This window comes from Chiloscyllium plagiosum, chromosome 17 (assembly GCF_004010195.1).
Source record: "Chiloscyllium plagiosum isolate BGI_BamShark_2017 chromosome 17, ASM401019v2, whole genome shotgun sequence".
Classification (NCBI taxonomy): Eukaryota; Metazoa; Chordata; class Chondrichthyes; order Orectolobiformes; family Hemiscylliidae; genus Chiloscyllium; species Chiloscyllium plagiosum.
Window position 1 is genome coordinate 60,735,248 of NC_057726.1, and position 15,734 is coordinate 60,750,981.

General features: G+C 40.3%; 1 protein-coding gene across 3 annotated transcripts in view; it reads right to left on the bottom strand.

The window, feature by feature from the left end:
• Window positions 1-1,235: 1,235 nt before the first annotated feature.
• Window positions 1,236-15,734, bottom strand: part of LOC122558554 — a 28,695-nt gene continuing 14,196 nt past the window's right edge. The window contains exons 2-6 of one of the 3 annotated variants that reach the window (XR_006314180.1): window positions 9,916-9,967; window positions 9,672-9,808; window positions 7,728-7,829; window positions 5,383-5,533; window positions 1,236-1,938 (exon numbers count right to left, since the gene is read on the bottom strand). Coding sequence is in view for 2 of the 3 variants with exons in the window: in XM_043707285.1 (XP_043563220.1) it covers window positions 5,421-5,533; window positions 9,672-9,808; window positions 9,916-9,967 (302 nt within the window). In the remaining variant the exon portion in view is untranslated. The remainder of the gene's footprint in view (window positions 1,939-5,382; window positions 5,534-7,727; window positions 7,830-9,671; window positions 9,809-9,915; window positions 9,968-15,734) is intronic. The other 2 variants (XM_043707285.1, XM_043707284.1) reach the window with 2 other exon arrangements.

A 15,734-nucleotide genomic window follows, 5' to 3' on the forward strand; every position in this document is an offset into this window, starting at 1 on the left:
ACACTGACAGAAGACATAAACAGAAATAGAGACTCAAGTAAACTCAGAAGCAAAATACTGCACGTCCTGGAAACAAGGATAAAAAATGCAGGATATTGACTCCTGACACCTTGACTACTCTTTTTTTTCATATCCCACCAATTCTAAGGACTCTATCCTATTTTCTGTTCTTCTATCTGTGTCACCTCTATCCGGAGTCGGTGGTGTAACCTTCCATTCTAGTGCGTCTGGCATCCCCCCCATTTTCAGCCAACTAATTCACCACTTAAACTCACCATTGTTGACAGAACCCTCAAATGTTACACATTTTATTTCAAGCACCTCTGCTCTCATCTCTTCTCCTCCCTTGCAGAACCATCATCGCATTTCCTTTTTTCCCACCTTTCACCCACCAGTCTCCATATTAATTGGTTGTCTTTGCCATTTCCATTCTCCCCTGTGAGATACCATTACCACTAAACACCTTCCTCTCCTCTCCCCTCCCATGTCAGTATTTTAAAGGGATTGATCCACCTTCAACAGTGAAATTTTTCCAGAGCTCTTCTGATTTTGTTTTGTGTGAATTTGAGAGCTTCACTGGGGAAAGGGAGAGAGGAAGTGGAACAGGTGGGGTAAACTTGGAGAACACACTGGGAAGCAGAAAGATATGGCCCCACCACCTTGTGTATCCAGAATAGGGGAATGAAAACCCTTAAGAGGTGAGTTACCACAGCTCCCACAGCAGCTGCTATTGCCTCTGCTGTGGTGGTTCTGCCTGCCCTTCAGACATGGCGCCTATTGATCAGGGACACCTGTCCACTCCCCATTTGTGGACAGCCCTGAAAAAATATTCATTCGTCTTCCTCAGCTCTTCGGTGCTGCTGCTGCCCCACCCAGTTTGGACATCTCAGTTCTTCAGTGCTGACATATACTTTGAATTCCTACTATCATGCAAATTAATTTATTATGTAACATCTTCATGAAAATGTCTTTAACAAAAACCTTTTCTTATTTTCTCAGATGACCACAAGGCAATAGTTGAAAACATGAAACTACATGCCTACCTTTTTATTTTAAAAATATACTTTATTCATAATAAAAACTTTGTATACACACAGTCATAAATGCAGTTCGGTTTTGTACAGTACCATATCAAGGAAACAAACCACCTTTGGAGTTTGGCTATCCAGACAAACCAAATACATCTCTTATACATAGAAGACTATAATCACATGCATTTGAAGCAGAGTGGGGGGGGGGGGTCTGATAACAACATATCCCCCCCCCCCTTTAACTTCAGCAGGAAGACCTTAGACACTGGTTTTTCCCTAATGCTCCAAACTTTACTGCAGCCCTCAGCACATTGCTCTAGATCTTGGAATGTGACAGCCTGCAATGCTCGGTCAAGGTGAACTCCTTGTTCTGAAAGACCAACAGGTTTCGGACAGACCAAAGAGCGTCATGCACCGAGTTGATGGTCCTCCATATGCAGTTCATGTTTGTCTCAGTGTGTGTCCCAGGGCATAGAGTCAGGATAAACCTCAACAAAAACCATGCTTACATCACTTGGGCATGATGCCTGCTGGGACAGAGATGCTCATGGTCTGGTTAGTCAGCACAATGTATGTCGGATCGAAGTATTAACATAGGGATCACTGTCTCATACAATGAATATCTCAAACTGTCCAAGTTATCCACCTTTCACAAAGCCCACACTGGACCTTTTTGAATCATCCTTTATTGTCTTGTCTCCAGATATACAGCTAGGAGCTTAAAAACCTCATTCATATTCAGTAATAATACCAGAGTAGCAGTTGTTTACGGCATTGTTGGAGTCAATATTTCCATATGAACTCTGCAGGTCCTAGCTTCAGCAGCAATTCTGGATTGACTGCTTTAGCCCACTCTTTGGCTCCTATGGATTTGGATCTTGAAGTTTCACATAGTTATCACCTTCTCCTTAAAAGAGAGAAACACAGGAGTTAGGGTTGGGTGTCCCAAACATTTTAGAATAGATAACTTACAGTGTGGAAATAGACCATTTGGCCCAACAAGTCCACGCCAATACTCCGAAGAGTAACCCATCCAGACCCATTTCCCTACCCTACATTTACCCCTGACTGATGCACCTAACACTATGGGCAATTTAGCAAGGCCAATTCATCTAAACTGCACATCTTTGGATTGTGGGAGGAAACCCACACAGACACTGGCAGAATGTGCAAAATCCACACAGACAGTCACCCAAGGTGGGAATCAAACCCGGGTCCCTGGCGGTGTGAGGCAACAGTGCTAACCACTGTGCCACCGTTTCAAGACTGAAAATTTCTTGTGATCCCTCAGTAAGAAGTGTAAGGGACTTGGGGTGGATTGTGAAGAGCAGGTTAGAGAACTGCAAGAGGGTAGGTTGTGCAATAAAATGGGTTGTAGAGTCATTGTTATACAGCATGGAAACAAGACCCTTTGATCCAATTAGTTCATGCCGACCATGTTCCCAAAATAACTAGATCCACTTGCCTGCATTTGGCCTATATCTGTCTCAACATTTCCTATTCATGTACTTATCCAAAGTCTTTTGAATGTTATAGCTGTACCTGCATCCACCAATTCCTCTGGCAGTTAATTCCACACACGAGTCAGCCTCTGTGTAAAGAAATTATCCCTCATGTCCTTTTTAAAACCATTTCCTCTTGCCTTAAAAAATATATGCCCTAGTTTTGAACTCTCCCACCCCAGGGAAAAAAACCCTTACTATTCACCTTATCAATGCCCCTTATGATTTTATAAACCTCTATAAGGTCATTCCTCAACCTCCTCTACACTACAGTGAAAAATGTCCCAGCCTATTTATAGAACACAAACCCTTCATTGACAGCAATATCCTGATAAGTCTTTTCTGAACCCTCTCCAATTTAATAATATTCTTCCTATAGCCATCCAAACAGAACTGCACACAGTATTCCAGAAGAGGTCTCAACAACGTCCTATACAACCTCAACATGACGTCCAAACTCTCATACTGAAAGGTCTGAGCAATAAAGGTAAGGGCACTAAAGCTCTAATAACCTTTTGTTATTAAAAATAGTATAAGATGTACTGCTGCAGGAATCAGAATATTGAGTTATTTAAGTCATGCCCTTAGTTTAAAAAAAAAATGAGTTTAAGTAGCTGCATGGTAGTTGTTAAGTCAGTCTTATCTGCCTGGCAGCCATTTGTATCTTGGATTTGCAATGCCAGAATTTCAGCTCACCACCCTGCCTTTGGGAAGCCTTATCTTAGGAGCTTGAGGTAAGTTTTTCTTTCATTCATTCATGGGAGGTGGGTGTTGCTGGCTGGGCCAGCATTTATTGCCATTCCCAATTGTCTTTGAGAAGGTGGTGGTGAGCTGCCTTCTTGAACTGCTGCAACACTGAAGGAAATGATGGTATATTTGCAAGTCAGGATAATTGGAGGGGAACTTGCAGGTGGGAGAACTCTCATGTCTTGGCTGCTCTTGCCTTTCTCGGTGGTAGTGGTTGTGCACTTGGAAGGTGCTGTCTAAGGAGCCTTGGTGAATTTCTGCACTACATCTTGTAGATAGTGTACACCGCTGCTATTGAGCATCAGTGGTGGCAGAGGGAATGAATGTTTATGGATGGGGTGCCAGTTAAATGGGTTGCTTTATCCTGGAAGGTACTGAGCTTCTTGAGTGTAGTTGCAGCTGCACTCATCCAGGCAAATAGGGAGTATGCTGTCACACCTCCTGACATGTACCTAGAAGAGTCAGGAAGTGAGTTACTTGCTGCAGGATTTATAGCCTCTGAATTGCTTTTGTAGCCATAGTACTTATATGGCTAGTCCAATTCAGCTTCTGGTAAACCATTAACTCTGAGAATGGTGTTAGTGAGGATTCAGTGATGGTAAAGCCATTGAATATCAGTGAGCAATAGTTAGCTTCTCTCTTGTTGGATATGGCCATTGCTGTCCTAATTCTCACCTGTAATATTAAAGTGGTTACCCCTTAAAACTAGCTTCCCTTTTCACTCCTTTAAAACAATTTGAATTTGGTTCTAAAAATCTATATTACATCTTATTTAAGCTTTGTCTTCTTGAATAAACATAGTGGTAGGATCTCAGGTCTTCTCTTGAATAAATATAGTTCCATGATCTCATATCTTTTTCCATAATTGTGGTTACCATCCTGTGACATCAACCTTGTGAATGCACAGTTCAACCTCTCTGTAGCCCATAATATTTCAGTAGATAATTGGGAGTGAGTGGGGGAGAATCTACAGTTGCAGTCTGATGTATGCTTTCTATCTATCTATCACGTCTTCTTTACTGTTGGACCTTACATTTCTACTTATAAAATCCAGTATTCTATTTGACTTTCTTATGTTTCTATTTGTCTGTGCTAATTTTCAAGTAATTATCTATTTGAACCCCTAGACTTCTCTACTTATCTATACTACACTCAAGAAGCTCAGTACCATCCAGGATAAAGCAACATATTTAACTGGCACCCCATCCATATTCCCATTCCTTTTGTTTCCACAAAATACTTAACTAGATTGAAATTGCCTTCTGTTTGCCCACTCAATTAGTCAACATTTTCACAACTGTGTTGCTGTTTGTCAAATTAGTTTTGTATAAATTTTCAGTAAGTTTTGAGATTATGTCCCATACCAAAGTGTAAATCCTCTACTTACACTAAGCACAAACCCACAATGACCACTGCTTAACACTACAGTCAACTATAATGCGGCAGTTCCAATCTCATGCAACCCTGTATTATAAGAAAACAGAGTAATAGCAGCACAATTTAAATTAATGGGGCCGTTTTCATGTTATAACCAATACATGCTTTAAAAATTCGCACTTGAGAAACAGTGTCCCCAATTCGTCAATTGTGTTATAGTGGATTCACACTAATGAAACGTGCATTATAGTAGAACAACCTGTATTTCAAACCTTTGCAAATCTGCACCAAACTTACATACTCAATTTTCTTTCTGTCAATATCTTCTATTTCCTCATTCCACATACATACACTTTTGTGACTCCAACTGTAGCATCACTCATTGTAAAGCTTCACCCAGTCAAACAGCACAGAATTGCTAGAATTCGTCGCTTTATGCCCTTATATCCACATTTTTGTTCTCTATCGTGGGGGGAAAGTTCAATTGAAGGTAACCTCTGTGGGCACTTCTGAGCTCCTTTCTCGTCAATATATCAGAATGTGCATGACAAAGAAATGTGGGAATCGGGACTTGTTAGGTTAACATGCAATGAGGGATCCAAGGCAGATTCCAAGGGTCCTAGTACTTTAGCTACCAGGTCATCCTGAGTGACTGCGAGATGTCTGTTTAAACATTGAATGAGTGACAAAACAAAGAAAAGCACAATGAGAATAATTTCATTTACAGTCTTTACTTAGCAATACGATACTCCATTGGAATTGTTCATTCATACAAAATAGTTGTTTTCTTCTGGGGCTGGCAGCAAATCTGGTCCCAGAGGTATTGAAGACATCGCCAACGTCCACGATACACTTTAATGTCTTCCTGCTTGGGACCTGATGGATAGAAGGTAATTGGTTTATTGAAAAATCATCACTGCTGCAAGTGCCAAATTGTAATAATTATTCAATAAAACAACTAATTATAATTAACAACAATGTCATGGGTGATCATTAAAATGAAAATAAATTTGAAAATAATAAAAGAATTGTGCAATTATGAACATTATAGCACACAAATAATTAGAATCTAAGTGCATTCTGCATTTGTATTAATGACCAATAATCATATGTTGTCAGGTTGAGTTCATTAAACTCTCAATCATTTATATATTATTTATGAGGTTAATAAAGTAGGGGATCGGGCTGAGTCATATCCTCATTTTATATCTTATTTGCAGAATGGTGTCTTTTCTCCTTCATCGCGCATTTACATTTGTGTGGATGTGGCAAGAACAGGTGGCAATAGGAGGTGGAGTTTAAGCATTCACTCATTATGCCCCAACATGACGTTTTCCATATTTCAACCAGGGAAAACATGTTGAGTTGTTTAATTATGTCAGAGTATCTTTGGTAGCCGTTAACTGGTTCAATTTCCTGGCTTAGGATATGTATTTGTCCTAGTGTGCACAGCTGTTTCTAAGTTAATTATTCAAATTGATTGCTGTCTGCTGCAAGGCCTCACAAAGCCCATTGCAGTTTCTACCACTAGTTACAAGCTAAGGAAAACCTTTTTAGCTACTTTTCCCTCATAAACTCAAAGTGAATGTCCTGTTTCTGTTCGCAAAAACAAAAATTAAATTTAAGCAATACAATAAAACAAAGAACTGCAAATGTTGGAAATCTGAAACAAAAACAGAAATTGCTGGAGAAACGCAGCAGGTCTGACAGCATTTGTGGAGAGAAAGCGGAGTTAACATTTTGGGTCCAGGCGATCTCAAGAAGGGTAATTGGACTTGAAACGTTAATTCTGCTTCTCTCCACAGATGCCGCTACTCCTGCTACATTTCTCCAATAATTAGTTTTTAAATTAAACTGAAGCATACATGGCAATGTACAAGGCTTTGGGATGATTCAATCAGAAATACAAATTAATTATTTTGCCATCAGCAAAATGTTTTGACTGTTTAACCTAGCTAAATTACAAATGAAATTTGATGATCCTTCCTCCAGAACCTCTGGCTTCTTTACAAGCTTACAGGTTGATTTTTCGTTGGTCTCTATCTGAAATACTAAGCCAAAACCCTCCATGCTTTAAGAAATCTTTCTGTTTTGAAATGTCTCCCAATCTCTACTTTCACTCTTTATGACGATTTTAAAAGCATGTCTGCATACATCTAACTCACATGAACACCACAACTTCCCGCTGTTTTGTATGTTATCTATTTGTTTAATGTCTATAAATATTTATAGTTAACATTTTTGAATTTAAATATGCCATATTAATAAAGTCAACTTCAGGAGTAGGTTGGAGTAAATTAAAGTACAGTGGCCATGAGCAATTTGGGATTGTAAAGTCTGCAGGATCAGAAAAAATCATAAGGTTGTCAGGTGAGATTTATGCTGGTTGCAAAACCTTTTCATAGGAAGAGAGGTGAGATGACAAGAGAGAATTACACATTGTGATTCTTTTTCTTTCTTGGGATATGGGAGTCGCTGATAAGGTTAACATTTATTGTCCCTCTAATTGTTTTTGAAGATGTGGCAGTGAACCAGTTCAATTCACCTCGTGCAGGTACATCCAGTGTTGTTAGTATGTTCCAGGCAAGAGTAAAGAAGTAGTCATATAGTTCCAAGCCAGGAATATGTGTGGATTGGAGAGAAATTTGCAAGTGATGCTGTTCCCATTCATCTGCTGTGCTTGTCTTTCTGAATGGTACAAGTAACAGATTTGAATGGTGCTATTGAAGTTGCATTAATGAGTTACTGCAGCACATCTTGTATTAAGTTCACAATATTGCTATTGTGTATCAGTGATGGAGAGGCAGTGAATACTTAAGTTGGTGGATGGAGTGCTGATCAATCTTATATAGTATTCATTTACACTTTTAAATCTTTATTTCGAGTTAAAAAAAACAAGTACATGTAAAAAAACTTAAAATGTCCATTAAAAAGGTCTGAAAACAGATACTTATAATGTTCATATTGGTATGGATACATGTTTGGATGATGACCCTAATCACAGGATCTGAGGATATTGATAAATTAAGGTGAAGAGGAAGGGATTTGGTTCACAATATTGGAGACCCACCATCTATGGGGTGAGAAGAAAGGAGGGCTGATATCACCCTAATCCGGGCCTTGTCCTTCACATAGCCACCTCACAGAGGGTTGAGGGCATCTGTTGAGGCACCTATAAAACATGAAGGTACAGATCAGCCTCAATTCCCCCTTATCCACTCTTTTAAATAACAGTTAAAATCACAGGTCCTAACACCTTAAGAGTACAGATAATATCACAGATGTTTCTAGTTCTATACCGCTTCATCTACACAGTCCCATAAACACTTGTTATACTCTTATCAAATAGAATGACTTCCCTCATCAATAGGAAGGGAGGATGATTTGCTTCCAGAAGTAAGGGGGAGGAGTACCATTCTGAGCCTGTGAGCATTCAGCTTTCAGGGTTTATGTCACGATCTCTAAAACCACAAACCATAAAGGTTTGTGACAGTTATAAACTTTTTTTTATTTATGATATAATAATTATGATTGATTTATCTGTTTTTTTGAAGACCTGTTTCTGAATTTTTTTAAAAAATTCCCTTCTGAATCAAACCAGCTGCCATTTCAACATAAAAATAAACACTCTGAAGACCATGCGTTATGGCGTAAATCTGGATCTACCAAGTGAGCACTTCTGAAATGTTCTAGAAAATGTGGCCACAGCTTCACCCTTTGCACCATAATATGTATAAAATGTGGCCACAAGCAATCTGCCCTGTGGCAGATAATTCATTACTGAACACAATGCACTTTACAATGAGGCCATGGGATACATTTTGTTGCAACAACATGGGTCCCACACACCACTTAGCAAACCTGTCATTTTCCAATGGGAAGGTCCAAAGTGTGGCCAGAGTCAGGCTTCCCACATGCTGGAAATTCCTCCCCCAAGAGATTCCAGCCTCTTGAGGCCAACAACACTCTTTGAGAGAACCACAACCAGGAAAGATGGCTACTCTCTGTAATACACAGTGGCCCAGTTCCACGATTGATGCTGGATCTCAAGGCACGAATGTGTTGGGGAGGGGGTGGTCCTTCATGAGATGAGAGAATGTGAGAGAATGTGAGAGGAAAGGACATGGTGATAGCTTTCAGCAGCTGCCCGAACTCTCCCCCCACTGCACCACTCCTTCACAATAACAGGTTCCTGAATTGGGCTCAAGTGATGATACCCCACCATGAAGCCACAGGCAAATCTGACAGAAGTTTGCTGAGTGGTGTTTGGGAGGCTAGAAAGCTTATGTGAGTTCAGGACAATACATGAGTCACCATTAAATTTTCAGCAGGCTCAGAGGTATTTAGATTTAAGTGACTCCTTAATGAATCAAATTATCTTCCCACCACTGGCTGGGTTCCAATATCATGCCCTTCCTACCCCAACTTAATTGGGAACTTCTTTCCAATTTGCGGAATCCAAGATGAATACTCCTGTGTGATTCTCCGAGCAACTCCTGTCCACTCCAGCAGGTTGTATTAAATCCATCCTCATATTTATTACTCTCTCAAAATATAATGTAAGTTAATCATTGAGATCACTCTTAGAAAAATTATACGTTGCTACATTGTCTACAAATCCTTCAGAGTGCAGCCTAATATATGTATAAATAGCATGCCTTCCTTTACATATTTACAAATTTATAAATAAGGATATAAATTCAATGCATTGTGTGCATTTTGGTTAGCTTGTGTTATGCTGTCATTCATTTCAGTTTGGCTTAGTTCAATGCAGAAAATGCAAACTGATACAGCCACTTTTAAGAGTACTTGGTCACCACTACAAAAATTATACCACATATGGTTTTGAATATATTTGCATTTTGTCATAACTAACAAATATTTAAAAAGCATGTGCTTTAAGGATGATTGCCTGAATTTAAATAAGAATTGCAATCTAATAAAGGAAGCGTTTTATAAGACACCAAAGAAAACATTGACAACAATTTTGATGCACCATTTAACAAGATATTACCTGATTTCTTAACAAGAGGCCAAGGTTGTGGGCAAGGTGCTGGCGGTGGGATGGTTGTTTTTTGCTGCTGGGACTTGGTCTGTAATTGATTTGGTCTTTTCAATGAGGATTTCGAATCTAGGCGTTTATCAGGAGAACTGAAATCAAACGAGGACCTGATCAGCTTTAAGAACATCTTGCTTGTGGTGCAATATGCAGAAAAAACAAACAGAAGAGGAAAAGGGAATTAAACTTTGGCCCTAACCTCTGAGATCTTGGTTGTAAATGTCTGATTGCATGGCCGGTGAAGTATACCTCTATAAAAAGAACACAAGAAATGTCAGTGGAGAGGATCAAACACTTATGGACTTTTCAAATAGTATCTTTCTTACTGTACAACCTGAAAACTAATTGCTGCCAGCATGACTTAATCTTGTGTTCAAATATGACGTTTGTCACAAATAATTCTTATTTATTCAAACTATATTAATGTAGGAAAAGGAATGAGTGTTTCAGCTTTTTAACCTGCTCTGTGACTTAACTAGATCTTGATGAATTTACACCTCAACATCATTTACCTGATGCCTTTACCGAGTAAATACACACCAATCTCAGACTTGAAAGCTTTTATTCTTTCAGTATCCACGATGTTTTGGGGCAGACAATGCCAGATTTCTTGTATCCTTAGTATAAAAAAGTGACTCCTGATTTCACTTCTGGTTGTAATTGTATTTATCCTATCCTATCAAATTGGGTAAATAGTGAATAGCTCGGGTCTTTTTTCCCTGAGTAGGGGAGTCCAAAATAGTGGGCATAGGTTTAAAGTGATATGTGAAAAATATACAAGGGACCTAAGGGGCATCTTTTTCACAAAGAGGGTGGTGCATGTATGGAATGAACTGCCAGAGGAAGTCGTGGAGGCTCGTACAATTAGAACATTTAAAAGGCACATGGAAGGGTCTGTGAATAGGAAGGGTTTAGAAGGATATGGGCCAAAAGCTGCCAAATGGGGCTAGATTAATTTAGGATATCCGGTTGGCATGGATGAGTTGGAATGAAGGGTTTGTTTCCATGCTGTACAGCTCTATGAATCTCAATTCTTTTAATATCCGATTAATCATCTGCACACAAGGGATTATAGGTTTGTGCAGCATATCCTCATAATTTAAACCCCCATGCTCTGGTATTATGTAGTAGATCTGCATTGACCTGCATCCCCTCCAAGTCCGAAAATATCCCCTTTATGATATGTAGGACTCAGAACTCAACTCAGCATTCCTGATGGAGTCTCACTAAGGCTCTTTACAAGTTAGGCATAAGTTCCCCCCTTTATATTTACCCCATCCTTGAGATAAAGGTCACCATTATCTTTTTATTGAGTTTTGTGTCCATCTATTAAGGATATAAATATTATTTTTAAAAGTACCTGTTTAAAATATTAAATTTATTTCAGTTAATACATCTGTTCATTAAAACTAAAATACTGATACACTTTTTTCAGCTTTATACTTTAAATCATACTCACCAAAGATGAAAAAGAACAATGGGTAAATGTACAGAAACAATGGTAGCAATGTCTTCAATAATATCCTCAAACATTACATTGCGATAGTGACAGGGCAGTGCTGCTGAAGAGGGAAGCCAGAAGTGTGCATGCAGGGGAACATGGTACTGATAGTGGATCTCAGGATTTGGAGGGAACAATTCTCTGTGAAGTGTTACATTTTGCAGAGATACCTGTATTTCTGAGTTGATTTAAAACATGAAACATGAAGCTTCAGTTGGAATCCAAGTTGAGTAAGGCAGAACTGAAGACAGTTCACTGTGAAGAGGAGATGTTGCTGTGAAAATGAGTGTTGGCAAACACTTTATCACACTAGGATGAAAATAGAAAGTGATGAAGGTGAACAAGCTGAAAAATTTAAAATGAAAATCACTTTGGAGGGAAGAGCAGAACTCTGTTAAGTTGAGCATCCAGGAAGAGAAGTATCAGTGAATTAAATGCTCAAATAAAAGCAAAATACTGCGAATGCTGGCTATCTGAAATTAAAAACAGAAAATAATGCTGGAGAAATTTAGCAGGTCTGACGGCATCTGTGGAGTGAGAAACAGGATTAATATTTTGAATCTGGTACGATCTCTTCAGAATTAAAAGGGGCTGGAAAGTGGTGACTATAGCTCCATAAGACCACAAAATAGGAACAGGAGTAGGCCAATCAACTCCTTGAACCTGCTCCACCATTCAACAGGATCATGGCTGATCTGACATTCCTCACATCCACTTTCCTGTAACTCTTGACTTCCTGACTGATCAAGAATCCATCTACTCAGTCTTAAATATACACAGTTAAAAATCACACATCATCAGGTTATTGTCCACTGCAGTCTAACACCAGCATCTCCACATCATTAAATATATACAATGACTTGCCTCCACAACTCTCTGTGGCAAGGAGTTCCAAAAGCTCACAACTCTGACACAAAATTCCTCCTTATCTCAGTCTCAAATCAGTGCCTGTTTATTCTGAGACTATGTCCTCTGGTCGTAGACTCTCCCATGAAGGGAAAACATCCTCTCAGTATTTACCCTGTCGAGCCCATTAAGAATCCAAGATGTTTTAATGAGATCATTGAAATATCTCTCACTCTTCTAAACTCCTATGAGTAGAGTCCAACCTGTTTACCCATTGTTCATAAGACAATCCTTCCATACCGGGGATCATCGTAATGAACCTTTTCTGAACTGCTTCCAATGAAACAATACCTTTACTTAAATAAGTAGACCAAAAGTGCTCACAGTGCTCTCCAGATGTGGTCTCACTAGCATCTTATTCAGTTGCAGTATGACATCCTTATTCTTATACCAACCCCATTGAAATCACAGTCAACATTCCATTAGCCTTCCTGATTATCTGCTGCCCCTCTCTGTAACCCTGAAGTCCCTTTGTGTTGCAGTTTTCTCTCATTTAAATAATACTGTTCTTTTGTTCCACCTTCCAAAACGAACAACTTCACATTTTCATACATTATTCTCAATCTGCCATTGTGTTGCCCACCGCCTTAGTAGCCTATCAGTATCTCTCTGTAAACTATTTTTAATCCTCTCGCAACTTGTCTTTCCATTTTCTAAGTGTTTCAGCTGCAAATTTGACTGCAGTCCATTCGCTACTTCCTCTAAGTTTTGATGCTATTAGCAGAAGGGGAGAGAGAGTGAGTGAAACAGATGGTGAGGATTTCAACAGGGAGTGCAATGGTGGTAAAAGCTGATTGAGATTTAAAATATGTGTCTATATTAGGTGAGAAAAGGGGTCTAGGAGAAAGTGAGGTCTGCAGATGCTGGAGATCAAAGTTGAAACTTTATTGCTGGAACAGCACAGCAGGTCAGGCAGCATCCAGGGAACAGGAGATTCGACGTTTCGGGCACAGGCCCTTCTTCAGAAAAGGGGTCTACTCTGCTGAGAACAAAACCAACAACAAGGTGAGAATACAAGAGCAGAGATGTATTGCTGAGGCATTATAACATCTGGTCAGACCACATTTCTAATATTGTGAGCAGTTTTACGCCCCATATCTAAGGAAGGGGTCCAGAGGAAGTTCACAAGAATGATTCGAGGGATGAAAGGGTTTGTTTTATGGGAGTGTTTGAAGACTTGGCTGTCGTCGATGAAGTTGGTGGTTGGGGTGGGGGGGTGTGGTGGAATCTCATTGAAACTTACTGAATACTGAGAGGCCTGGATAGAGTGCACATGGGGATGTTTCCACTAGCAGGAGAGACTAGGACCCGAGGGCACAGCCTCAGAGGGAAGGGACAATGTTTCAGAACTAAGATGAATAGGGACTTCTTCAGCCACAGACTGGTGAATCTGTAGAACTCATTGTAGCAAAAGGCTGTGGAGGTCAAGACATTGAGTGTGTTTAAGACAGAGATAAATAGGCTCTTGATTAGTAAGGGATCAAGGATCATAGAGGAAAGGCGAGCGAACGGGGTTCACAGAAGCATAGAATATCTATAGCGCAGAAAGAGGGCATTTGTCCCATCAAGTTTGAACTGGCCCTCCGAAGACCTTACCCCATATGCTTACCACCACTGCAAGCCTAACTCCCACATTTTGCAGCCTCCACATATTTCCAGCTATTCAACTACAACAGGCACATCACGCTAACACACTGTCAAAAACACTCACTGACACTCTTCCCTCTCTTTTGTGGGACAAGCTGTCACATAACAGGAGGAAGCAGAGAACCAGCAGGAATCAGACATGCCTACATTGCCCCAGCAGCAGTAGACAGCAGTGTTGGAGGTTATTGCAATTTGTGTTGCCAAAAACATCCAGGATGATGGTGTGTGCCTGTTTTGTGTAATTTCTCAAATCTCACTTCAGTCTCAAACCATAAGGTCTAAAGGTACAGATGGTGCTACTACAGTGCCTCTTGCTTTCCTCCCAAACCCACTTCCCTCATACCAATCCTCCCACTCTTTTTGCATGCTTTGGATCCATCAGAATTGTCACCTGGCTAGCCAAAGAAGGACTTAAGCAAGATCAGGTTGACGAGGAAGAAGGGTGAATTGATCCAGAACCTAAAACCATCAGTTCATATACTGGCACTTTATGTCCTCAGGACAGTAATTATAGAGGTGAGATCAGCATGTGATGACTCGGTGGGAAAGTGGACTGCAGTCATGCCTGGTTGGTAAAGGTTAGTATCTGTGCCAGTTCCCAAGAAGGTGAGGCCTCAGATGATTTCCAGTGCAGAGGATTCAGATGAGAACTTCAATGGGTTGGAAAATAGGGTAACATTGATGAGCATGCACAAACACAGAGATGCCTGCTGCATTGATAGACAGGCCAGACAATCTGACTACCAGGAAGTAGTTACTGTGAAGGGATATGGAGAATCTGGATCCAATTTAGTGCAAGTGCTTTACATAAATCTTGTAATCCCATTCTTTCCAGCATGGCAACAGTGGCCATCTCCATGAGAGCATGTGCAAACCCAGCCATGATACATTGTCTGTTTGCCAATATCTCATCTTGCATTGTAGCAGAAACGACAACATTCCTGTGCTGCAGTGCAGACTCAATATGTGGCTAGGATATCATGCTTGTTTTCATGTCAGTATAACTTTGTGTATGTAGCTACAGACTGCTGCCATCATTACTGTCCATTTCAAAGCCCAGAGGATCTTGCAAGGTCTCACAGCAAGCCAGCAGTATGCATTCCACCAAATTATTTAATAGCTGTGATGTCTCTCTGGCAAGGTTCAGTGACTTCTTAGTGCACAAGCCTGCTGCCCACCTTCAGGATGATAGTGTTCATCCTCCAGGAGTCCCCTTCCTGGCTGTTAGGCAGCCAGTCCAGGACATCACTGCTCATGCCGAGGTGACTCAGTCTGAAGTCACAGAGCTGCTTGAGACTGGGGGCTGCAAAGCTATCTACAATCCACCTAACTGAAAGCATTTCAGCAGCCAGTAAGATAGCGGTGCATAGGAATAGGCCAAGCAAATGGTAGGTGCTTAATAAATGCAGAAGGCCGACTGGTCGGAAACAATTAAGCATTATAAGGCCAATCCCAAGTGATTCAGGCAAGGATCTAATGTTTCAGATTATCTCCATTGCTCCATGATAATCCTGATGACTGCAGGGCTCTTGTTGTATATATGCTGTGTCAGCTGACTGGCACAGTATGAAATATCATGGTTGCTATCAGTATATGTGAGTATCCACCAACGTGGCGGTGTTCCGTGCATTGAGTTGATGACTTCCTATGCCTTTGGGAATATCACTTTTCAAATAAAGCCATGTTGCTGTTCTCCCTGATTCCCTCTGGTTAGAGAGCAATTGATTAATTCCTAATTCTACTATCTAGCATCTGTGCCAGCTCTCTAGAGGGTGAGGTTGAAATAACTCCACATAGGCTAATATCCTGTCAACAAGTCATCTTTATTTAGATATTGAGAGTCCTTGACACAGATCCAGCTTCCTCAGAGCCAGCTCTCAAAGTGAACAGAACCTCTGACACTTATGTTTATATCTGCCAGCTAGGACCCTCCAGGTTAACAGCTGCAATCAGGGAACTCATAC